Source organism: Neofelis nebulosa, chromosome 18 (genome assembly GCF_028018385.1).
Source record: "Neofelis nebulosa isolate mNeoNeb1 chromosome 18, mNeoNeb1.pri, whole genome shotgun sequence".
NCBI classification, from domain to species: domain Eukaryota; kingdom Metazoa; phylum Chordata; class Mammalia; order Carnivora; family Felidae; genus Neofelis; species Neofelis nebulosa.
In genome coordinates, this window is record NC_080799.1 from 17,310,945 (window position 1) to 17,335,372 (window position 24,428).

The window sequence follows — 24,428 nt, forward strand, 5'->3', positions numbered from 1 at the left end:
CATCAGCTCTTAACCTCTCCCTCCCACCTCCAAAGTCCAGAACCACTGGCAGAACTTACTTTATTTTAAAAAATGACGAAACAGGTCTGTACATATTTACAGGCTAGGGGACAAGGAGATAAAGGTCCAGCAGCAGGGGCACAGGCCATTCACTTCTTGGAGAGTTTCACTTGCTTGTGCTTGGGGGGGGCCCACTTGAGACAGACAGAGTCCACTGTGGGGAGACAGACATGAGAGGCAGGGCTGGGCCTCTGGGCCCAGGCCAGGTATCACCTCTAGGTGAGAACAAGGGCAGACTGAGTCCTGGGAAGGGGGCAGGGAAGCCTGGGAATGACTAGCCTGCCCCAGGCTTCAGTCCTGGGAGCTGGTCAGACTAGTTTGGGATCATGTGACAGCAAAAAGGTAGCTCTGGCTCCTCAACACCTACCCCCTACCACACACAACCTGGGTAGCCCCCGCCCCCCCTACCTGTTATGGGTGGTTTCTTATACTGAGCACTTTTGAGGTGTTCTTCTACCAGCTTGGGTGTGACACAGATCACATGCTGGCCCTTCCAGTACTTGACCATATTGAGGGACTGTAGGGTGCTGATGATGTCATTCTGGGTGATGCTGGTCATCTGACTGCAGAAAGGGATTGGAGTAGTTGCTGGGGAGAGTTCCCTTGTGGGGTCTGACTGGGACAGCAAAAGGGGACAAGGAGACAGACAAGATCATGGCCAACCTTAGATTCTTCTAAGGGTTCCTCTTTAAGGGTTCCAGGGCCCTCACCTAAGATCCTTGATGGACAGTGTGCCCCGGAAGTCTCGCAGGATCTCCAGCAGGACCCAAGACCAGTAGCTGCGGTAGCTGAGCTTGCCCAGGTCAGACAGTGGCTTCTCAGGGGAGCCTACTGTGCTCTCTAGCTTGGAGAGCTCGTAACCTGGCAGTGGTGGAAAGAAGGATTCTGAGGACCCGGCCCTGCGGTGGCACCCCCACCGTAGTTGCCCCTTCCTTGACAGGTCAGGAACCACTCACTGAAAGCAATGAGGAATTTTCCATAGCCACGCCGCTGGTAGGGGGGCAGAGTCAGGATGCAGGCCACATTGTTCCCATCTGGAGACTCCTTCTCCTACAGGGGTGTGTGGTCAGGACCTCTGGGGAGGCTCAGTCCCTTCTCTGGTTCATAGTCCCCACCCTCCCTTAACCCGGGCTCCCCACCCCAGCACCTTAGAGAAGTAGCCAACAATGTGGGCCCCCTGCCTGTCCACTTCAGTCAAGATGTAAAAGACGAAGGGCTCCACGTCGAAGTACAACGTCTTGTGGTCCAGGAAAAGCTTGGCCAGCAGACACAGGTTCTGACAGTAAATCTGAGGAGTGGGGAGGTGGAAGCAGGCTCAGGGAGCAGGTACAACGCTCCCACCTCGGTCCACCGAGGCCTGGGCTGTGGCTGCCACCCTGCTATGCAAGGGCCGGGCATTAGAGAGCAGCCAGTGCCAGGCCAGTGAGAAGCAGGCTCCTCACAATATTTAGAATTGGAAGGAGTCTTACCGTCATTTTCTGATGGACAGGGAAACTGAAAACCAGAGAGCTAGATTAATCTGTTACCACTTCTTTTTTTGTTTTTTTCTTTCCTTTTTTTTCTTCCAAAGATTTTATTTTTAAGTAATCTCTACACCCAACATAAGGCTCAAACTCACAACCCTGAGATCAAGAGTCACGTGCTCCACCAATAGCCAGCCAAGTGCCCCATTCAGTTACCTTTTTTTTTTTTTTTTTTTTTTAAATAGGTTCCATGCCCAGCTTTGGACCCCAAAGCAGGGCTTGAACTCATAATCCTGAAATCAGAGCTGAAAGTCTAGCCGATTGACCCACCCAGGCACCCCTCAGTTACCACTTCTAAGTGCTAAATAGGAGTTCAATCTTCAGGGACATTAAATCTTATGTTTCAGACTGGGAAACTGAGGCTCAGAGGAGCTATGGCTGGCATGAGGTCCCACAGCTGCTGAGTGCTACAGCAGGATTCAAACTGGTATATGAGTTCTGTCTTGTTCAGAGCAAGCACCAAGCTTCATGCTTAGCCTCGTGCTTGGTAAATGTTTGCTGAATGGGTGAGCTTTGAGCCTCACTCCAAAGCCTGAGCTGTCTGCCCACTTGGCCACACTCTGCTGAGGCCCAGATACCCACTCAGGCTAGAGACCGACATCGGAAGGGACAATGAGACCGTGAGGGTGGCTTCATGGCACAGATCAAGAGGCCCACTGATTTAGGACACCTTTTACACCCAGTCTTATTTGACCCAACAATTGTGAAGCCCAGCATTGCTAGTGCACTTTGCTTAGGAAGAAACTGAGGCTCTGGGAAGGGGCAGTGCTTGCCTGAGGCTTCAAAGTTAACCAAGGGTAGAGCTAGAAAGAACATCCACACCTCCTGCTGGAGCCCTTTGTGCCACTCCCCCTGTTCATGCTCAGGCAAAGCAGGGGACTCAGGCCAGGTTAAGGGCTAATATTCCCCAAGCTATTTATCACAAGGCTGACTGAGCCCAAGAGGTCACCAATAGTAACAAAGGCCCATGTTTACTAAGCACCTACTTGATGCCAGGCACAGTGTTAACTACTTGCCATTGCTGTCTCATCTGTTCCACCAACAACCCTATTAGGTAAACATTATCATGACTCTTATCTTATAGATGAGGAAACAGGAACAAACAACGTTAAGTAACTTGTCCAAGGTCAGCTACTAAATGACAGGACAATTTGAAGCAGGAGCCACTCAGAAGCCTGCCCTCTCTTCCTCACACTCTACTGCCCTTCCATGGGAACAGGGACACTTAGTGAGACCTTCCCAGACTGACCAGGTAAAGGCCAGGTTCTCAATTGCAGCAAAGCAGACCCTAAAGGCCCCACCCTCCCCCACTGAAGTCTTTCTGCTAGAAACCAGGAACTCAGCTGTCAGAGCCACACTGGTCTCAGGCAGAAAGTCTCACACCAAGCAGTCTCCTCCCAGGAAAGAAACCTTTCCTTCAGGCAGAAAGAGAAAGCGCTTCTAAAAGCACCCTCTGGCATGACAGTCTATTCTGGGTGTCAAAACTGCCCAATACTAAGCTACCCATCAGGAGAAAAGTCTTCAGGGACAGAACAGAAACTCAGTCCCCAAAACTGACACCACAGGGCCATGTGTCTACCAAGGCTAAACATGATCCCACAGGCCTTTTCCCGGTGGGGGCTTGTCCCAAGACTGGCTTCTATCCTTTTGGTGACAACGAGGATCATCCAAGAGGTGCCAGTGCTTCTCCCTACCTCCCCACAGCAAGCACTTCGGCCATCTAACTCACCTTGTGGTCTTTGCCATCCACCTCGTACACGGAGATGTTGCTCTTGCGATAGATCTCCTTCCCTGGGGGTTGCCGCCACTGACACTGCCCCTGGGGGTGGGGATGGGGAGACAAAAGCTTGAGACCCCGAGGTTCTCTGTTAGGTACACCCATACAACCCTGTGTGGCTTCCAACAGGTCTCTGCTTCTCTTTCCCCATCTACAGACTCTGGGCTCCATACCTCACCTATGTCAAGGAATCCTCCCAACTCCCTGAGGAGACAGAGCCTATTTTATAGGCTATTTTATAGATTTTATAGATGAAGAAGCACAGAGAGGCTAAATAACTGGCTTGAATATTATACAGCTAGATGGTTTCAAGTTCAGAGCAGCCTGGCTTTGGAGGACTCTCCAGCGCTCTTATCCATGACAATGGCGATTGCTAAAATGCATACATCTGCCTCAGGTTACACCCTTTGGGAAATATCCTAGTGTTCCCTGCTGCACTAGTGATGCGAGCCCCCGGCAACACCCACCCCCACACCAACCCCCCCCCCCCATAGCTCCCCCCTCTTCCCCGCCAATGCTTCCCATCTGTCCACACCTTACAGTCCCATTGCTCAGGGGCTATGCTCGCTTCCTCTTTTGCACTGAGGAACCTGGCACTGCGCTGGCCTTGATTAACATGTGGTGTTTGGGTTGACCTGAAGAAGTGGTAAGGGCAGGGATTACTGTCCCCATTCCACAGAAGAGGAAACTGAGGTCTGGGGAAAGGCAGCAAGTTGGCCAAGGTCACTCGAGCAAAGGTAAGGCCAGGCCTAGAACCCAGGTCTCTTGACCCACGGGCAGCTCTTCCTTGTACTCGACTCCTCTGGACCTGTCTCTCTTCCCTATCGCTGCAGCCTCAGCAGCCCTCGTCTCCACGCCTGCCTCTCTCACCAGACCCGGCTGGCCCAGTCTCACCAAGTGGAAGCGGTAGCTCTTCTCGAATTTCATGTACTTAAGGCAGTACTCGCAGAGCCACAGCTTGGGCTGTTTCCCATAGTCCTCGGGGAACGGTGAGAAGTACCAGGCATCGATTTCGTAGTTCCCGATGTGGATCTTGTCCACATACTTCACCTTGGTGATCTGTGGGTAACGTGGGAGTGGAGGGCAGTGGATGGCTCAGTCAGAGCAAGGAAAGCTGGGAGAGGGGGTACCCGCAGGCAGGAGCCCTGCCCCTGCTTACCGCCTCATGTTCCTTCTCCAAGGCTGCTGTCGTGGGGTCCATCTCCGCATAGGTCTGGGCAAGGACAGAGCAGTGGACAGAGGTGAACAGAAGTGGAGGTTAAGCCGTCCCTCCCCTGAACCAGAACCCAGTGCTTCCTTCCCGTCTTCCAGACCTCATTCTCCGAATGACAACAACCACATGAACAGCTGACTTGTTTTATCTGGTTTTGAAGCCGGGTGGGCCAAGCTTCTCTCTCACTTTCCCCGCCCACCCACACATCCCTGATGCCCGAGTTTAGACCTTTTGCCAGATGAACATGGCTAGGATCAGGCCTGGTTCCAGTCTCCTTGGGCTAAAACCTTCAGCTATACAATGGGATCAACCAGCTCTGCCAAAATTGTCGTGAGGCAGGTGAGTAATGGATCTTGTCTTCTGTGCAAACAGGAGGAACTGGCACTAGACTCCCTGGTGTGACTGGACCTCTTTCCTGAGCACCAGATCCAGGGAGCTGCCTGCCCCATGGGTCACTCCCATAGGTGCCTAGGTGTCTAGAAAGGAATTAAACCTGTGCTCCCAACAAACCTATTCGTCCTCCTGGGGTCCCCATCTCACTGGGCACATCCCCTCAGTCCAACTGTCCAAGACCAATAGCAAGTCTGCTCTTTTTTTTAAGTGCTTTTATTTATTTGAGAGAGAGAGAGAGAGAGAGAGAGGCAATCGGGGAAGGGGCAGAGAGAATCCCAAGCAGGTTCCACACTGCCAGCTCAGAGTCTGATGCGGGGCTTGAACTCACAAACCATGAGATCATGACCTGAGCTGAAATCAAGAGTCGGATGCTTAACCAACTGAGACACCCAGGTGCCCCTGGTCTGCTTTTAAGACTCCTTCTCTCAGGAAGCTGGCATTCAATTTACAGCCGAGTCCTGTGAATTTTACCTCCTTGACATCTGTGGAATTGAACCCTCTCTGGAATTCTCTGCCCAAGTCCAAATAGCCATTGCCACCATCTCAAGTCTGGACAATTACCTAAGCCCCTGCAGATTCCCAGCCTCCAGTCTTAGCCCCTTCAAATCTACATTATCGATAACTCTCTTTTTGAGGCCTCCGTGCCTTTGCACATGCAGTTTCCTCTCCTCTTTCTGCCAAAAAATGCTTACTCAACCTCAAACAGAGCGTAAGCCAGGTGAGTGTGAGATGAGGCAGTTTTATGAGCCATCGTGGGTAATTGTTTTTACTGTGCTCTTTCCTGTCCTTCAAGGCCTTGCACCCTTCCTGCCCCCTCCAGGAGACTGGACTGGATTCTTCTGACACAGAATATGCCCTCTCCTTCTCAAGTTGGGAATTCAGTGGTTAACAACAATCCCCTCTAACTGCCCCCAATTGGTTTCCCCTATTTTCCAAGTCCTTAGAAAGCAGGGACTAAAAGTCATGTCACACTCACAACACATCCTATTCCTAAGCCAGACTCTGTAGAAGCAAAGCAAGCACAGCCTAACAATGAAGGGGGGATCCAAGAAGGCCCATAACCTACACTAGAGGAGATAGCAGCCTTGCCCTATAGTTGAGAAAGGAGAAAGGAGCCAGCATTTTACCCAGACCCCCTTCCACAAAGCACTTTGCCTGTATGGCCTCATTTAACCTTTTCAGCCACCCTAAAACAGAGCATTCTTATTTCTATTTTACAGGGAAGTAAACAGGCAGGGAGAGGTGAGGTCACTTGCCCTTGGGGATAGCCAGCTGCCATTTATTCCAAGTGCCAAGCACTCCATAGGCATTACTTCATTTAGTCCTCACAAAGAACCAGGGACAAGAGTGCTCATTATCCATACTGCACAAAAAGGAAACTAAGGCACAGAAAGGTGAGGCTACAGAACCGGTACTCAGCACTGTCAGGCACAGGCCCCTCGTTTGTCCAACCCTGAGCCTAACCCCTGCAAAGATGAGGGAAGAAAGATTTTCCTCATATGCGTCTTTAAAAACCCACTTCCCAGCTCTCACAAAATACAATCCTCTTCTGCAAATGCATTAAAGAATACAAAAACACTACTTTTTCAAATGCTGCAGTTTATTTAGAATTCAACGTTAATTAAGCTGTGAAGAACCTGGCTCATTAACTCCCCGATTATCCATCCTCTAAATTTATCACCACTGGCCTACTGTCATACACCCTGCTGACCATCAGCTTTGAGGTACATTTTTGAGATTTAATTTGCTAGTGCAACCTGGTCAAGGAACTAAGAGATACTCAGACCTATGTTCTCTAACGGAAGAGCCACTGGCCACAAGTGGCTGTTTAAACTCATTGTTTAAATTTTTTTTTTAATGTTTATTTATTTTTGAGAGAGAGAGAGAGAGAGAGAGAGAGAGAGAGAGAGAGAGACAGAGCGTGAGCAGGGGAGGGGCAGAGAGAGACGGAGACATAGAATCTGAAGCAGGCTCCAAGCTCTAAGCTGGCAGCACAGAGGCTGACACAGGACTCGAACTCGCAAACCATGAGATCATGACCTGAGCCAAAGTCAGATGCTTAACTGACGGAGCTACCCAGGCGCCCCTAAATTCATTAAATTTAAATAAAATTTAATTCTTAGCCACACCAAACACATTTCAAGTGCTCAATTGCCACATGTGGCCAGTGGCTACTCTATCAGACAATAGATATTAAACATTCCCACTTGTCACAGGAAGATCAATTGGACAGTGCTGCCTTAGACCTTGAAGGTCTTCCTGGTTCAGGGATTTCAAAATTTTTTTTCACAACCCCCAACAGGAAGAGCAGTTAGCACTGTAAACCAGTTGACCTGTTTGTGTATACATATATGTGTATCTCTATGTGCTTCTCAAAAATAATACTTACCTTTGATAAAGCACAACGTACGCTGACATTTTCTATCTTATCCTATTCCTTCCTTTCATTTTTTTATTATCTTTATTTTTTAAGCAATCTCTCCACCCAATGCGGGGCATAAACTCATGACCCTGAGATTAAGAGTTGCATGCTCTACCGACTGAACCAGCCAGGCACCCCTCTTTCTCTAATTTTCAAATTTAAACGCTGGTCACAACCTACTGAACTAATTTGGCAATCTACTAAAAGCTGCACCCCACAGGGGCGCCTGGGTGGCGCAGTCGGTTAAGCGTCCGACTTCAGCCAGGTCACGATCTCACGGTCCGTGAGTTCGAGCCCCGCGTCGGGCTCTGGGCTGACGGCTCGGAGCCTGGAGCCTGTTTCCGATTCTGTGTCTCCCTCTCTTTCTGCCCCTCCCCCGTTCATGCTCTGTCTCTCTCTGTCCCAAAAATAAATAAAAAACGTTGAAAAAAAAAAAAAAATTAAAAAAAAAAAAAAAAAAAAAAAAAAAGCTGCACCCCACAGTTGGAAAAACATTGCCCCAAAGCACACAACAAACATGCAGAAGGATGAAATCTCACTGGCTGAAAGTAATGAATGTCTAAGTGCCTTGAAATCTCAATAAGCCCTGGACTCATCTGCACTCCCCATTTTACAAAAAGAAACTGAGACTCGGAGTGGGGGAAAAGTATCCCCCAGGGGCAGGGGTGAAAAGAACCCAGACTCCGGAACAAGTGGCCCAAGTTTCTAGGACATGTCAAAGTCATGATTAAGGGCTGGTGCCCTGAAGTAGGACAATCTAGTTGGCAAGTCTAATTCCTAACTGGGTTCTTTTTTTTTTTTTTTTAATGTTTATTTTTGAGAGAGAGAGATACAGAGTGTGAGTGGGGGAGGGGCAGAGAGCGAGGGAGACACAGAAGCCGAAAAGGGCTCCGGGGTCTGAGTTGTCAGCACAGAGCCCGACGCGGGGCTCGAACTCACAAATGGTGAGATCATGACCTGAGCCGAAGTCAGACACTCAACCGACTGAGCCACCCAGGCGCCCCCCGACTGGGTTCTTAAACCCATCTATTCCTCCCCGGTAAACTGGAGATAATAACGATGCTTACCTCACAGGACTGTTGTGAAACTTCAGTGAGATGATGTATTAAAACACTTAGCCTATAACTTTGGCTCACAAGCCAATAAATGTTTGCCATTATTATTCTAATTCCAGTCCACCCTTTTACTAGCTGTGTAACCTTGGGCATGTTACCTAACCTCTCAGATCCTGCTTCCTCCTCTACAAAAAGAAACCATTATTCCTGTGGCATTGAACTGTTAGGAAGGATGCATTAACCTTATGTACATACGGGACTCAGCACGGTGCTTGGCAACAGCAAGCAAGCACCCAATGTCATATGTTCTCTTCCTTCTCTTCGGACTTCAATTCTTTGTCTACGGTGGCACAGCAAATAGGAGACAAAGGAGGCTATTGGTGCAGGAGGCCTGAGTTCCAGTCCCAGGTGTGCCATTTCCTTGCTGTGAGACTGGAGCCAAGTGCTTGCCCTCTCTGAGCCTCAGTTTTCTTATCTGTGAAGAGTATCTCACAAAACATAAGTAAAGTCCCTTACACATTATAAGAGCTTAAGAAATGGGAACTGCTGGAACATCTGGGTGGCTCAGTCGGTTAAGCAGCCGACTTCAGCTCAGGTCATGATCTCATGGCTCAGAGGTTCGAGCCCCACATCAGGCTCACTGCTGTCAAAGCAGAGCCTGCTTCGGATCCTCCGTCTCCCTCTCTCTCTCCCGCCAAAATACATAAACATTAAAAAAAAGGAAGAAAGAAAAAAAAAAAAGAAACAGGAGCTGCTATGGTTTTGGCACTGGGACCCAAGGAAGTTGGCAGAGGCAGCTGAGCCTCCTGGGGACTTGGGGAAAGGGAGGGGGTCCAGACCTTCTGCACATGGTTGATCTCATCATGCTTGCGCTTTTGGTTGCGAGTGATCTTGCGCTCAGGCTGCTCAGCCAGCTCGCTCAGGTACTTCTCTGAGTTCTTCTGCACGGCATCTTTTACTGTTTTGGTCAGTGCCAGCCGGTTCTTGTCTACCCATTCGTCTAGTCGCCGGTTAACTGTGAGGATAGGCCATGAGAGTGCTGTACTTCCACCCCTCTCCCCCACCCAAGCCCAGAAAGCCCCAAGTCACTCACAGCCCACATAGTGTACATAGAATTCCTCTCGGCCCTCCTGATCATTCACTCGAGACTGAATCACTTCAGCAGAATCTGTGAAAGAAAAAGGATAGGATCATCAGAAAGGCAGGGCTGGAACAAGAAGAATCCTTCACACTGAGGAGCAGTTTCCAGACTCCAGGGACATACACAAGCTAACATCACCCGTCTACATCTGCCATTCCATCAATCGTTGCCTGTGAAGTGGGCTAGGTTGGAGCTGTTACTCTTACTTTACAGATGAAAAACTGAAGCTTACCCAGGCTCACATATTTGAAAAACAATAAGAAGTTAACATTTAACTGAGTTTAAGTCTGGCTCCAAATGCAATGCTTGTTTTACTATACTTAGTTGCTCATTTGTTGAGGAGTCATGAAGGCTGGCTCTGGGTTTATATACAATTCTAGCTCCTCACTTCCTATATTTAAGTGCAAATTATTTTGGTTGAGCCTCAGTTTCTTCATCTACAAAACAGAACTAATAGTGCCCACCTCAGAGGGTGAGCTAATGCCTCTAAAGCATGTAGCATAGCGCCTGACAACTAGCCAACCATTCAACAAATGAGTAAGGCAACCACTGCGTGTCTGGTCCTATGCTGTGTTATTGCTGGGTAGAGAGGACACAGCAGTGAATCACAAGAGGTCCTGCCCTCCAGAAGTTCCCACTTTGATATGGGAAGACGCAGACGATGACTACATAATGTCACATATACTATGGCTAGCTGAGGTATGAAGAAAATGTTGTAGGTACATTCATAAGGGGAGGACTCACTTTGCCTGAAGGGAGTCAGTAATGGCATCACAAGGGATATGGTGTGTTAAAGGATGAGTAGGAGCTAGCTAGGTGAACAAGAAAGGCAAGGACATTCAAGCATTGGGCACAGGTGGTAAAAGGCATGTGGTCTTCAGAAAGAGTACAGTGTGGTCTAGTCTGGCAATGGCCTTTGCTAGGGGTGTCTAAAAACCACAGGTCACAAAGATGTACGTCCTTCTAAGGAATTGGGGGTTTATTCTGAAGATGAACTAAGGCAAGAAAAGGAAAAAGGAAGCTCAATTTTGTGTTTTGGTAGGTCCCCTCTGCTGGCGGTTGTAGAAGAGGGATGGAAAAGTAAGTCGCAGAGACCAGAGAGACCAGCAAGGAACGATGGTTTTCTTTAAAAAGGGAATGAAGTCTAAGATTGGATAAGCAAGTGGAAAGGGAGCTCTACATACAATTAATTAAACGGGAGCTGCTTGTGTTCCAGGAGAGCCAGACTGGTGGGGTTTGTAGGCGGTGCCCGGGAGGGGCGGAAACTCCGCGCTCTTCCCTCAAGCCCCGCCCCTACAACGTCAGCCCCTCAGAGAACCCGCCCTCATGCCCCGCCCCCTGTCCCTGGGCCCCGCCCTCACGCCAGGTGCTATCCGGTCGTCGGCACAGGTACGTTTCTCCGATCTCCACGGTGACTTCCGGCTCGCCGCGCGCTGGAGTCGGGGGAGAGACGCGGCCCGGGGACGGGGCGGTCCCCTCGACCGCCGCATTCTCCCCGGGCCCGGGATCGCTCTCCCCCGCGACCCCTGAAGTAGCCGCCGCAACCGCCGCAGCTGCTCCCTGTGCCGCCATCGTCGTAGTGGAAATGACGCTGGAATCCGGCGCCGCGCAGCGCTTTTAGTTCCGGGTCAGCGACGCGTGGCGGAGGCAGCTGCTGCCTTGAAGGCGGGGCCTGTGGCGTAGCAAGAGCTCACTGGTTAGTGCGGCCTTTTAGCGGTCCCTGACAAATTTGACCTTTCGTGTGCCAATCGCGCTGGAATTTTTTTTTTTTTTCCGTATAGAAATATGGCTGAACCCTGAGTTGAAAGAGGAGACCTTCGTGATGTGTGATGACTCAGCCCGATCTTTTTTTTTTTTTTTTTTTTTAATTTTTTTTTCAACGTTTTTTATTTATTTTTGGGACAGAGAGCATGAACGGGGGAGGGGCAGAGAGAGAGGGAGACACAGAATCGGAAACAGGCTCCAGGCTCCGAGCCATCAGCCCAGAGCCTGTCGCGGGGCTCGAACTCACAGACCGCGAGATCGTGACCTGGCTGAAGTCGGACGCTTAACCGACTGCGCCACCCAGGCGCCCCTCAGCCCGATCTTTTTAAAGGGCCTGGTGCCTGAGGAAGCCAGGAGGTGCCAATTACCAGAGGCACTGCCCCCACTTTACCCGGTGGGACGGAGCCAGAGCTGCCTCCCTGGCTGCAGTAGGGCTTTGAGCTTGGAATTAACACCCACTTCTGCGTTGCCCACTTCCGCCAACCTAAAGCCCCATCACCCCTTTTGTAAAGATTGAAGAAACTGCCGTCCTTGTTCACGGTGAAGGAAACAGGACGGCTGTGTCCACGGATAGCTAGTAAATTGCTCTCATAGAATTAAGCCCTTTTTAAAGGCTTAATTTGCCCCCTAGACAAATTAGACGCAGTGGACATATTAGAGAGCATCTTGGGCTTAGTGAGGAATCCGGGTTCTGATCCTACTCTGGGTAAATTGTACAAAGATGTCCATTCTCAGAGGGTCGGTAAAGGTTAAACTATACATAACTGTATAACCCATATAACTATATAAAGGGTATCCCTTATGTATATAAGTGTGTCGCACAGTACCAAGCAGGGTAGGTGTTCAATAAATGTTTTTTTGCCATTCTCTTAATTTTCTTTGACTTATAAATTAGTTATTGGGCTTAGAAGCTCAAATTGGTTATTGGGGTGGAATGCTCAAGGCCTGTGTATGGGGCCTCAGGTTGCAGATCAGGAGTTCTTGGGGTGCCTGTGTGGCTCAATTGGTTAAGCCTTGAACTTCTGCTCAGGTCATGATTTCATGGCTGTTGAGTTCGAGCCCCAAATCGGGCTCTCTGCTGTGGTGTGGAGCCCACTTCGGACCTCTGCCCCCCTCTCGTTGCCCCTTCCCCTCGCTCTCTCTCAAAATAAACTTAAAAAGAAAAGAAAAGAAAAGAAATAGGAGTTCCATATGGGAGGTGGGGAGGGTGATGGCAATGGGAAGTGCTGGTAACTCGGCTTTGGGGAAATTAAAGAATTGGAGGTGGGCAATTAATGCCAAGTGTCTGGCTGCATAAGAATATGAAGAAATAAGTTAGGCAAGACAAGATTAAACTTGTAATGCCTTCTCCCACTCCCCATCTTCAAGATTGTCACTCTATCCACCTAAGGTTCTGGTGCCTCACTTTAGACTTCTCCCAACATCTTGCAGGGATGCTCTCCTTTCTAGTTCAGGATTAACCTAGGGTTTATAAATCCCTGATCCAGGTTACTACACCAACCTCCTCACTATTCTCCTTCTAATCCTCCTTCTACTGTGCAAATCTGTTATTTCTAGAACTATGTAGATGCTTCATCCAGATCCTCTGGAATCTCTTTTTGTTGCCTCTTCAGATCCAGATTACCTTTGACTGATGTGCTTTCAAAAGCCAGAGGCTCTTTGTCAAATTATCCCTTGGACTAATAGAGCTGTGTTGCCTTAAAAAGCTGAAAAGGAAAGTTTTCAGTTTGGATGTTTAAGTACCTACCCACCCCTACTTCCCAACATAGACATTAACCAATGATTGTCAAGTAAAGGAATCCATCAATGACTGTGGAACTTAGCTCTCTTGCCTCAATTCTAAGGCAAAACTTACTAGCTCTGGACTTTTGCCTGAGATGACATCCTTGTTTGGTTTCCTGCCCTTCCCTTTCCTGCTTCCCCTACTCCCTAACCAGAGCACTTTCTCAACAAATCACATGGACACAAACCCTCCTTTCAGCATCTGCGTCTACGAAATCCAAGTGGAAACATCCCTTCCTAGCTTAAAATCTGTCCATGGATCACTGCTGCCTGCAGTAAAAAGCCCATGCTTCTTGGCTGTACTCCAGCCTGACCCCCTGCACTGCAGTCAGCAGGATTTTCAGTCTGGTAAGTCACTGTGGTTTCCACCACCTGGCATTTGACCTCCAGATACAATTCCTGTCTCCCCTCAATCCCCCACCTCCATCACTAGTCCCACCAAAGCAGACTTTCAGGCCTGTCTTCCCCTCCCCTGGGTCCCACCTGCTCTCTAGAGCCCTTTCCTTTAGCCCTCCCTACCAATGCCCCACTGTCCCTTGGCACCTGCCAGGGTATAATCTTGTGTGTTCCTTTTCCTTGGCAGAAGCAGGCACAGCTGGCAGGCAGTATTTTTAACCTTACTCAGGCTCAGGAATCAGGTGGCTCAGGTTGCCCAGTCTGGTGACCTTCACTTCCAGAACCTGTGACTGCCAGGAAGGGAAGAGTCAGAACTGAGGCCTGAAGCTGGGCCAAGTTGAGCCTTCAAAATTATCTGGGACCCAGAAACATTTGTTAAGTGAAATGAATGAAAGGTCTTTGCACAAACTGCCAGAGCCATCCCAACTCCCGCCAAACCAAATGTGCAAGAGATTTGGGGGCAATTCTATACATAGCCTGCCAGGCTGTCAGGACAGTTAGAGACTAGGACATGAGCTAATTAAACCCAAGAGCCCAGGGAACCAGAATAGGGTGGAAACCAAAGCTCACCTGCGCTCCCCACACACGGGGCCCAAGAGGGCATTCAAAATGTGAACTTTAATAACAAACAGCAGTCAAGGTAGGGGTTCCCCAGGAACAAGAATAACGGAGCTGGTGCTGGAGGCCTCAAGGGTCCCCACTTCCTCTCCTCCAAGGCCTGGAGGCAGGGAGGCAGCGGACCTCTGTAGAGGAGGGGCAGCAACGGGCTCCATGTAATTCCATATATTTGGGGCCCTAAGACCCCAGATGCAGCAGCATGTGGAGCAGGGTGGTACCCTGCCTCACCCAGAAGGTGTCCTGGCAGGGTGTGCAGCCCGGGCCAGGCAGGCAAGCAGGCCAAGGGCTGTGGGGTCAGATGCGGAAGCTTTCCTCTCGGCCATCGATGTGACGGAGCCGCAAGTAGACATCTGTGCCAATGCCCTGCAGAGACTGCAGCCGAAGGGAACCACCGAGGTACTCTGCATAGGCCCGTGAGGTTGGCAGCCCAAAGCCGAAGCTAGAATGGATGGGGGACAGGACAGAGGCTTCAGAGGCTTGAGTCTCCCGGGGACCCCCACCCTCCCATTGTGGCCAGGTGGGGCCTCACCCGTGCATGGGCCCTGACTGGCCACCACTGTGCATGTCCAGGTGGCCAAAAAGGGGGCTGATCCGGGGGTCCTGGGTGCTGGCCTCAGCTGTAGTGAAGTGGTAGTCCATAACCCGATCCAGGTCTTTGTGAGCGATTCCCCCGCCCCGGTCTGAAATCCTGGCAGGATGTTGATAACATGGGCTTGGCTCAGCTTTGGTGGGGGCTCACTACCTCCCAAGCAAATAGTGCTAAGTCAGCCTTCCTGCCCCCTCCACCCAAAGATGGAATGTAGTCCACCTGGACCCTCGGGCATTATTTTTCATAAGTGATATCCTTCCATCCTCACTTCTGCTGAGCCACTGGTTGCTTATACCTTCTCACAGGATTTTACATTTATTCTCAAGCCAGCATCATGGACTGGTTACTCCTGACTCCTCAGTCCAGGCCTTTCAGTTGCTGACAAGCACAGAGCCCTGGAAACCAGCTGACCCCAGATCCATTCAAATCCAGCTCATGGCATTCTCAGAAACAAAGAGTATCTTGTCTCACGGCGGGGCAGGTATGGCTCAAGGTCATAGAGCAAGTCAGAAACAGTGCCTGGAACCCCCATATATCCCGGCTCAACTCCCACTCAGGGCAAACCTGATGACGAGATCGATATCATTGTTGGCGATGGTAATGACCACATCTGGGACATTGTAGGGAGTATCTAGGTGACTCTCCATCGTAGCTCTATGCAGGGAAGAAAGATCAGTAGGTAGTGGTACCCTAGCTTCACCCCTGTTCCTGTCTTGCCCCCTTCCAACATATCCAGCCAGCCCACCTCATGGCATTCTTGAGGAGCTCAGGCAGGATGTAGTCCAGTGGCATAGGGATGAAGGGGAAACGGGCAGCCACATGTCCATTGATGCGGACGCGGGGGGCATTGCCATACTTGTGCTCACACAGGCGTCTGTAGGTAGGAGCAAGGGTTCAAACCTAGACCAGCGATTCTCAGATGGAGGAATTTCTGCCCCCACCACCCCTAGAGAAATTTTGCAATTTCTAGAGACATTTTTGCTTGCCACAGCTAGGAGTTGTATTAAGTAAAAGCCAGGCACCCTTCTAAAGATCCTAACAAGCATGAGACACCTCCTAAGAATTATCTGACCCAAAATGTTAATTGTGCCACATTTGAGAAAGCCTGCCCTAGACCATGCCCTAGGCAAGGGCTCAGACCCAAGCCTTCTGGGCTGGAAGATATCCACCCCCTTAGCTGTTCTAGCCTCACCTGGCAAAGTCCACCCACTTTTCAATAATCTTCTTTGGCGACAGGCGAGTGCAGATGATGCCAACAAAGTCGGGCTGGCAGGAGAAAGAAGTCAACACTAAGCAGCACCTTGACCCACACCTTGGCCACCAAATGCTTGCAATCTTTGGACCTCTGAAGCAGCCCCAAACCTCTCCCCAGGCCCTTGGCCCAGTCCCCAGCCCAAGGGGGCCCCTGGCTCAGTCCCCTCTGCCCCACCTGATAGGTCTCAGATCCCAGCACCCCACCTTGTCCTCATGCAGCGCCAGATGATGTGTGGCCAACATACGAATCCCAAGCCTTGAAGTCAGTGTCTTGTCCAAGAAGTAGCGAACAAGCTTCTCATCCTGTAAAGAGTGGAGTCTCAGAACTCTGTACCTTTCCCAGGCCCCCCAGTAGGCTTGGGTGCCCACTGTGCTGCCCCTAACCTCTATGTGCTTCCGGCTCTCACGAAGGCCCTCAGCCAAGAGGGTCACCACATCCTTGTGGTCGTCCAGCAGCTGTCGCACCAGCTGGCAGTACCGGGCCTCATCCGCCTGGTCCTTGATCTATAGGCCACAGAGTCATAAGCATGGATGTTCCAGCCCTGACCTCTCAGCCCCTCACCTTACCCCGGCCCAGCCCTCACCGGAGGGAAGTCTGTCAGCTTCTGGAAGGCACGGATGTACAACTCGTGCTGCAAGGAAGAGGTGTGGGAATTCACAGGGATGTTGTGGGCAATGGGTAGAGAGCAGCCACCCATGCTTACCCATGGGGATTGCCATCCACCCCAATTCACTTGGTTTAAACCCCCATCATGGCCTTTTAAGCCTCCATGAATATTCAACTTTGGCCTCTGAAGGCTTGGATCTGAGTCTTCTATGGCCCTGAAACCTTTTGGCAGACAAGTCTCTGCCACTCTAGTCCCATCTCCCAATATGCCCCTTGGGCAGTGGGCACAATGATCTAAAGTCCCCTCTGGAGAAACCCATGCCCCCTGAGACCACCTTACCACGTGTAATATGGTGGGGTTGCAGCCAATGATAAAAGGAAGGCTACGAAAACCTTTGATGCGGTGAGCGATCCTCACTGGCAACTCTTGCTGCAAATACCGGGCACTTTTCTAGAAAAGAAGAGGGAAGTCAGGGCCAGGACATGAGTGGCTGGGCCAGAGCTCCAGGGACCAAGAGGGACATAGGGTGCAGAAATCTTACCAGGAGGTGGCTGCCGTCCTGAGAGCGGCCTGAATAGAGCATCATGGTTGGAGTGAGGCGGACTGAGGGCTGGAGGAGGCAGATGGGCTTTGAGCACTGGATCTGCAACACCCCACCCCCACCACATTAGCTCCACCCCTTCCCTGGACACCCGTTCCAGCTCCGGACCCGGCCTCTTGCCAGCTGCGCACCTTCTCCGCTGCCACATCGATGGCCGACTGATTGTAAAAGGAGGTGACAGTCTTGGAGCGCTCCCGTGCCATCTCCACGTGGTGCGTATCGGTGGCTGATGTGGAGCGGGCCCGGAGCGACAGTGCAGGCCCCAGTAAGGGCCGGAGTGGAGGTCTGCTCCGGGGACCACTCCCCAGCACGGACGCCAATATCATCGTTCTGCTCTGCTCCTTTGTTTCTTTGTCGGACTAGGCGGCTGCTAGGGGCAGAGGACCAGATACAAGGACACGACCCCGAAACGGGGCAGGGGGTGTGTGTGGATCCGCAGGGTCTCTTCTCTGACTTCAGGGGCGACAGCAGGTCAAGGATGCTGACAAGCTCAGTCCCCAGGGAACAGTTCCCATCTGTCAGGGAAAGGGAAGGGGTAGTTGTAAAGATCCTAATCCAGACAACCGGCACCATCTCTCCACGTGGGCACTGGTATCATCAGACCTGGGCAATCTCTGCCCACCCATTCAACCACCTCCCAAACACATACAGGCCGAGCCTGTAAACCTTGTTTTCCGAGGCAATTCTTCAACTTGAGGCTCCATCTGGTGTTTGGAGGATTGGAGACCCTCAGACTCGTCCAGCCCGAAAACAACGCCCCGCTCCCTATGGTCCTGGGGACCCCCGTTCAGGGGGCGGGGTTGACCCCTACTGAGCGTCTTCAGACTGAGCGTCTTCAGACCTGGACTCCTCGAGTGTGGTCTGCGTATGTGTGGCACACAGTATGGTCCCCCCAACTGCCCCAAAGTAGCGGCCTGGGAGTCGCCGTCTGGGTTTCCCCTCCGCAGGGTCACTTGGTTCGGCCCGTATCCCCCCTGTATGGTAGATGCCATCCCGGTCCACGCGCACTCCACAGCCCAGCTCAATGGCGGAGGCTACGAGCGCGCGCCGCCAAGCCCCTGCAGGCAGGGTTGGCGCGGGTTGCTCCACTTACCGCGGTGCCAGGGCCAGGGCCAGGGCCAGGGCCAGGGCCGAGGTCCGAGCGAAACGGCCCAACAGTCCACCGGCCGGGCTAGCCGAGCCGCCTGCGCCCTCTGCCGCTGTGACGTCGCGTGGGCTTTGGGGGCCCGGTGCCTCCTGGGAGTTGTAGTTTGGAGCCAGCCCATACCGGCTACACCCGTGCTCCTGGACCCCCAAATAAATTCCACGGCTCCCTCCACAGGTCTCTCGGAGTTATTTTTGGTCGCCCTGGGTCTCTCTTTCCTGCTTTATAAAATGGGGTTTCTGGGAGTGAAATGGGAGAGGGCGGGAAGATCCTTAGATGCAAAGCACACAGACCAAATTCTACCTGGGTTCTTTCCCTGCTGTCCCAACCTTCTCCTTCCATCTCTTGACTCATTTATGGAAAATCAAACTGCTGGTTCAAACCCCAGCCCAGCACTTACTAGCTGGGACAACTTACTTGAACTGCTCAATGGTCTAGTTTCCATGTTGGTATAACGAGGATGTATCAACCTTGGGGTTGTCGTGTGGATATGTGAGTTTATATATGTAAATTGCCTAGAACAGTGCCAGGTGTGGGATTAGCACTATGTGGTAGGTATGTTACTATTATTCATTCATACCTGCCACACTGATTGGGTAACTTTTCTGTGCCAGAAGAGGGGCTTGGGTATTGAATCAAATAAGTAGACCCTTCCTTGCCCCAAAGAGAAAGACAGTTTCAGTGTCATTAATCCTGATTAGGGCTGCACAGGATGGAAGCGTTAAATAGGGTCTGGGACACTGGTACAGGTGCAACATGAATAGGACTCAGGAGCCTAAGCTGGAGTGGGAAGGGTATGGCAGGACAGAGAATAGCCTGGACAATCTGCGGATATACCTGCAGCCATGTGGAGGCTAGGAAGGAGAAGGGTCCAAGGGGGTGACCAGAACAAGATCATGAAGGGCAAGGAGTCTGCATTTGTCCTGAGGTACTAAGAAGTCACTGAGGGTTTTAATTCAATCTCCTCATTAGACAGAACCCTCTGGCAGTAGTGATTGGGAGAGTGGGAGTCAGTGAAACCAAATGCAGAAAGACAGTGAAAAAATAATTACTTTTTTCAAGCAGGAGATGATTGGGGAGAGACTTTTCAGCATGTGTGTGTTTGTGTGTACTTGGATTTGTACTGATTGGATTTTTCTTTACCGTGGTTATGTATTTTCTAAATATTTTTTAAAAATTAATATTTATTTTTGAGAGAGAGTGGGAGAGGGGCAGAGAGCAAGACAGAGGATCTGAAGCAGGCTCTGTGCTGACAACAGAAAGCTCAATGCGGGGTTGGAACTCATGAACCGTGAGATCATGACCTGAGCCAAAGTCGGATGCTCAATCGACTGAGCCACCCAGGAGCCCCTTTTTTAAATTTTTAAATTAATATGGGTTAAGTGAAGCAGGCAACATCTTTGGAGCCCAAAGTCTGTCTTTAAACTTCAGCAGAGGTGGGACCCTTCACTGTGGCTGACCTGCCTGAGGAATTGGGGAAAGGTGGGCATAACCATGAGGATAAGGTTCCCTGAGTCTGTGGATTTCCTATGTCCCCCCTCATCCCCACACCATTCCCATCCTTTCTTTCCCAGCATCGTGGCAATATCCTGGAGTGGGGCCAGAAGGCCACTCAGCTCCGGAGGCAGGCACGGCTTGGGCTGGTGGAAGAAGGAAGAAGGAAGGGTGGTTCGGTCGAGGGTGGGGTAGAGTGGAGGGTTGGGGGGTGGGGGGTGGGGAACAGCACGCGCAGAGAAGCAGAGGACTCAGAGTGCTTGCAGTGTGCCAGAACTCGGCGCTCAACGCGGCCGCGGCGTGCACCGGAGCACAGATGCCGGTGGCGTCTGGGCAGGGCTTCACCCCTTTTAACCCTGAGCGCTAGACCAGCCTTCGGCCTTAACTCGTTGCTGCCACCCGGCGGCGGAAACTGGAAATACACTCTAGAGTTTCATAATACAGAGCTCACCGTTGCCCAGGCACTCTTCTATGAGCCTTATGTGTATTAATTTCATCTTCGTAACAGCCCTCTGAGGCAGGTACTATTGTTATTCTCATTTTACAGAAAGATTAAAATACATATTCCCCTCTTTCCTCTCTGTCCTTTCCTCCCACATGCACTGGCTGCAGCCTCTCTGGCCTCCCTGTTGCTCCCTAAACATACCAGTAACATTCCACCTCAGAACCTCTCACTGGCTTTCTCTCTACCTGGAACACCCTTCCCCTATATATCCACATAGCTTACTCCCTCACCTTCTTCAAGCTTCTGCCCAAATGTTAACTGAATGAAGCCCACCCTGACCATCCTGTTCAAAACTGCAGTCACCTCCATTCCCCTCACTCTGCTCTACCTTTTATTTGTAGCACTTATCACTAACAACACACTATATATTTTATGTATGGATGATATTAACTTCTCACTTTTTTCCTCCTCTTCTACAATGTAAGACCAGAGCATGACTATTTGTCTGGTTTCCTAATTTATCCCAAGCTCCTAACACAATCCCCTGGCACATAACATGTGCTCAATAAACATTTGTTAAATAAATGAAGGAGATTTGGGGCTTTATCTTCTGAGCTATTGAAATGGGACACTACTTAAAGGCAGAAAGTGACAGAACTACATCATCTTTTTTTTTTTTTTTTTTTTTAAATAAACTCCAGGCCAAATGCTGGGCTTGAACTCACAACCCTGAGATCAAGAGTCACATGTTCTACCAACTGAGCCAGCCAGGTGCCCTACCTCATTATTTTTTAAATGGATCAGTTTGATTGCAGTGTGGAGAATCAATCTGTGGATGCTGGACAAGTATTCCTGGGAGACAAGTGAGGAGACTACTGTATTTATCTAGGTGGGAGGTGATGGCAGCTTGGACCAGGGTAGTGGTCTGCATAGATTACAGGGATTGAGAAAGTAGTCCAAGAGGAGTGGCTTAGGTGGATGGAGGGGCCATATTTAAAATGGGAAACTCCAGAGAAGGAACAGGTTTGGGGAAATGTAAGGGGTTCACTTTTGGGTGCATTGCATTGCATCTCATTGGCCTATGAGGCATCCAGATGGTGGTGACATCTAAGAGGTGTTTCTCTGGGGTTTGGAGCCCAGGAGACAGATCTGGTCAGAGGTTGGAAGTTGTGACCTGCAGGAAGTAAGAGAAGACAGGGGAGAAAATAATGTTGCCCCGTGTAGCAGTTTGTATTTCTGAAAATGGCCCGCCCCACATGAACTTCTTAGAATACGACTTTGACACTTCTCAGATCAAGAGATGGAGTTCTGGGGTGCCTGGGTGACTCAGTCAGTTGAGCGTCCGACTCTTGATTCTGGTTCAGGTAGTGATCCCAGGGTTGTGGGATCAAGCCCCATGTTGGGCTCTGTGCTGAGCGTGGAGCCTGCTTGGGATTCTCTCTCTCTCTCTCTCTCTCTCTCGAGAGAGAGAGAGAGAGAGAGAGAGTTACATGTTCCTCCCTTTGGAACTGAGGAGGCTTCTGTATAGTGAAAGGGATACTATGTAACTTTAAATGCACCTGGGTGGCTCAGTCGGTTAAGCTTCCAACTTCAGCTCAGGTCATGATCTCGCCGTCCGTGAGTTCCAGCCCCATGTCAGGCTCTGTGCTGACAGCTCAGAGCCTGAGCCTACTTCACATTCTGTGTCTCCCTCTCTTTTCCCCTCCCCCACTCATGCTCTGTCTGTCTCTGAAAAATGAATAAACCTTAAAAAAGTTTTAAATAAAAGCTAAATCATAAAAAATGATGCAGCTTCCACTTGGCTCCCTGGAGCACTTGTACTAGAATCCTGAGCTCCCATGTAAGCAGTCTGACTGCCCTATATTAATCAACTATCACTGTGTAACAAATTATTACCACAACATAGCAGCTCAAAGTAACAAACATTTATTTTGTCACACAGTTTCTTTGGGGCAGGAACCTGGAAGCAGCTAAGCTGCATGGTTCTGGCTCATGGTCTCTCATGAAGTTGCAATCAATACGTTGGTTGAAAGTACAGCCATCTGAAGGCTTGACTGGTGCTGGAGAATCCAATTTCAGGGTGGCTGTCTCACATGCTTGGCAAGTTAATGCTGGTTGTTGGCAAAAGGCTTTAGTTCTTTACTAGGTGGATTGTTTCCTTGGGCTGCTTAAGTGTCCTCATAACATGCCAACTGGCTTCACCCAGAGCCAGTGATCTAAGAGGAAGCAAGGTGGAAGCTGCCATATCTTTATGACTTAGCTGTGAAAGTGACACACTATAATTTCTGTATTATCCTACAGGCTCAGGTCAACCCTGCCTAGCATGGGAAGAGACTATACAATGGTGTGAATACTAGAAAATGGAAATCATTCAGAGCAATTTTGAAAGCTGACTATTGTAGCCTGGGGGCTGCTATGCTGGGAGGAAGCCCAAACTAGTCCTTATAGAGAGACTACATGGATCTTGAGACTACAAAGAGAGAGAGAGAGAGAGAGAAGAGAGAGAGAGAGAGAGAGAGAGAGAGAGAGAGAGAGAGAGAGAGAGAGAGAGAGAGACTGGGTGACTCAGTCATTTAAGCATCTGACTTCAGCTCAGATCATGATCTCATGGTTTGTGGGTTTGAGTCCCGCATTGGGCTCTGTGTGGACAGCTCAGAGCCTGGAGCCTGCCCTCCCCCACTCCCATTCTGTCTGTCTTTCTTTCTCTCTCTCAAAAATAAATAAACATCAAAAAAATTTTTAAAAAGAGAGAAAGAACTGTTAGGTTCTCCCTCAGCTACTTCAATCTCTCATTGTTCCAGCATTAACCATCATCTGACTGCAAATATGGGAGCCAGACTCCTCAGCCAAAATTCTCTTTCCAAATTCCTAACCTATAAAATATGTAAGAGGAAATAAAATGACTGTTATCATTTTAAGCCATTCTTTTTTGTGTGGTGATTTGTTGAACAGCAGTGTGTCCTCAATGATTCCCACCTTCTGGTACTCATACCACTCAGCAGTCTCTTCCCACACTGAACAGGGCCGACCTGACCCCACAGGATAATAGAAAGAGAGGCCTAAGTCCTAGCCCTCTGTGTTGGTTTCCTATCACTGCTGTAACAAATTACCACAAATTTAGTGGCTTAAAACAACATGAATTTCTTGTCTTATAGTCCTGCAGTTCAGAAGTCCAACATGGGTCTCACTGGGCTAAAATTAAGATGTCAGCAGTTCCTTTCTGGACACTCTAGGCAGCATCCATTTCTTTGCCTCTTCCTGCTTTGCCACTCATACTCCTTACTTCATGACCTCCTTCCTCCATCTTCAAAGCCAGCAACATTGCATCTCTCTGTGCCTTTCTGCCATAGTCCCACCTCCCTCTGACACCCTTCTTCACTTTTTTATGTTAAATGTTTATTTTCAAGGGAGGGGAGGGGCAGAGAGAGAAGGGGACACAGAATTTGAAGCAGGCTCCAGGCTCTTCACTGTCAGCACAGAGCCCGACATGGGGCTCGAACCCATGAACTGTGAGATCATGACCTGAGCCTAAGTCCGATGCTCAACAGACTGAGCCAGCCAGGTGTCCCTGCCCTTTTTCACTTTTATAAAAAAAGTTTATTTTGTTTGTTATCTCTACACTCAAGGTGGGGCTCAAACTCACAACCCTGAGATCAAGAGTCTCGTGCTTTTCTGACTGAGCCAGTCATATGCCCCCCACCCCAGCCCATTTTCACTTTAAGGACCCCTGTGATTATACTGGACCCATAGGATAATATTTTAAAACCAGATTAGGGGCACCTGGAAGGCTCAGTCAGTTCAGCATCTGACTCTTGATTTCAGCTCAGGTCATGATCTCACGGTTCGTGAGATCGAACCCCACATTGGGCTCTAAGCTGAAAGCATGGAGGCTGCTTGGAGTTCTCTCTGTCTCCTTCTCTTTGCCCCTCGTCTGCTCACTTTCTGTCTCTATCTCTCAAAATAAATAAACTTTTTAAAAAGTTTATTAAAACCAGCAGATTAATAACCCTAATTCCATCCGCAACCTTAATTCCTGTTTGCCGTGGAATCTGACATATCCACCGGTCCCAGGGATTTGAACATGGGCATCTTTGGGAGCTGTTATTCTACCACCATGCTGCCTAGAAGAAGAAGAGTGCCTCTGAGAAG

The 24,428-nt window shown here is 50.0% G+C and overlaps 2 protein-coding genes across 5 annotated transcripts; both read right to left on the minus strand.

The window, feature by feature from the left end:
• Positions 1-43: 43 nt before the first annotated feature.
• KAT8 (lysine acetyltransferase 8) lies at positions 44-11,186 on the minus strand. 3 transcript variants are annotated; one of them, XM_058710055.1, is made up of 11 exons: positions 10,946-11,183; positions 9,537-9,611; positions 9,283-9,458; positions 4,520-4,573; positions 4,255-4,419; positions 3,313-3,402; positions 1,208-1,348; positions 1,017-1,110; positions 771-921; positions 469-623; positions 44-214 (listed from the first exon to the last, which is right to left on the minus strand). In XM_058710055.1, the coding sequence occupies exons 1-11, from the start codon at positions 11,154-11,156 to the stop codon at positions 150-152; spliced, it is 1,377 nt and encodes a 458-aa protein (XP_058566038.1). In that variant the 5' UTR covers positions 11,157-11,183; the 3' UTR covers positions 44-149. The 3 variants fall into 3 exon arrangements, with proteins under 3 accessions (XP_058566038.1, XP_058566039.1, XP_058566040.1); XM_058710056.1 differs by lacking the exon at positions 44-214 and having other exon boundaries at positions 469-672; positions 10,946-11,186; XM_058710057.1 differs by lacking the exon at positions 44-214 and having other exon boundaries at positions 481-676; positions 10,946-11,186.
• Positions 11,187-14,125: 2,939 nt separating this feature from the next.
• BCKDK (branched chain keto acid dehydrogenase kinase) lies at positions 14,126-18,420 on the minus strand. 2 transcript variants are annotated; one of them, XM_058710517.1, is made up of 12 exons: positions 18,290-18,420; positions 17,328-17,711; positions 17,137-17,205; positions 16,935-17,045; positions 16,572-16,619; positions 16,372-16,491; positions 16,192-16,290; positions 15,926-15,999; positions 15,479-15,607; positions 15,298-15,387; positions 14,674-14,832; positions 14,126-14,583 (listed from the first exon to the last, which is right to left on the minus strand). In XM_058710517.1, the coding sequence occupies exons 2-12, from the start codon at positions 17,520-17,522 to the stop codon at positions 14,439-14,441; spliced, it is 1,239 nt and encodes a 412-aa protein (XP_058566500.1). In that variant the 5' UTR covers positions 17,523-17,711; positions 18,290-18,420; the 3' UTR covers positions 14,126-14,438. The 2 variants fall into 2 exon arrangements, with proteins under 2 accessions (XP_058566500.1, XP_058566501.1); XM_058710518.1 differs by lacking the exon at positions 14,674-14,832.
• Between the last annotated feature and the right edge of the window lie 6,008 nt (positions 18,421-24,428).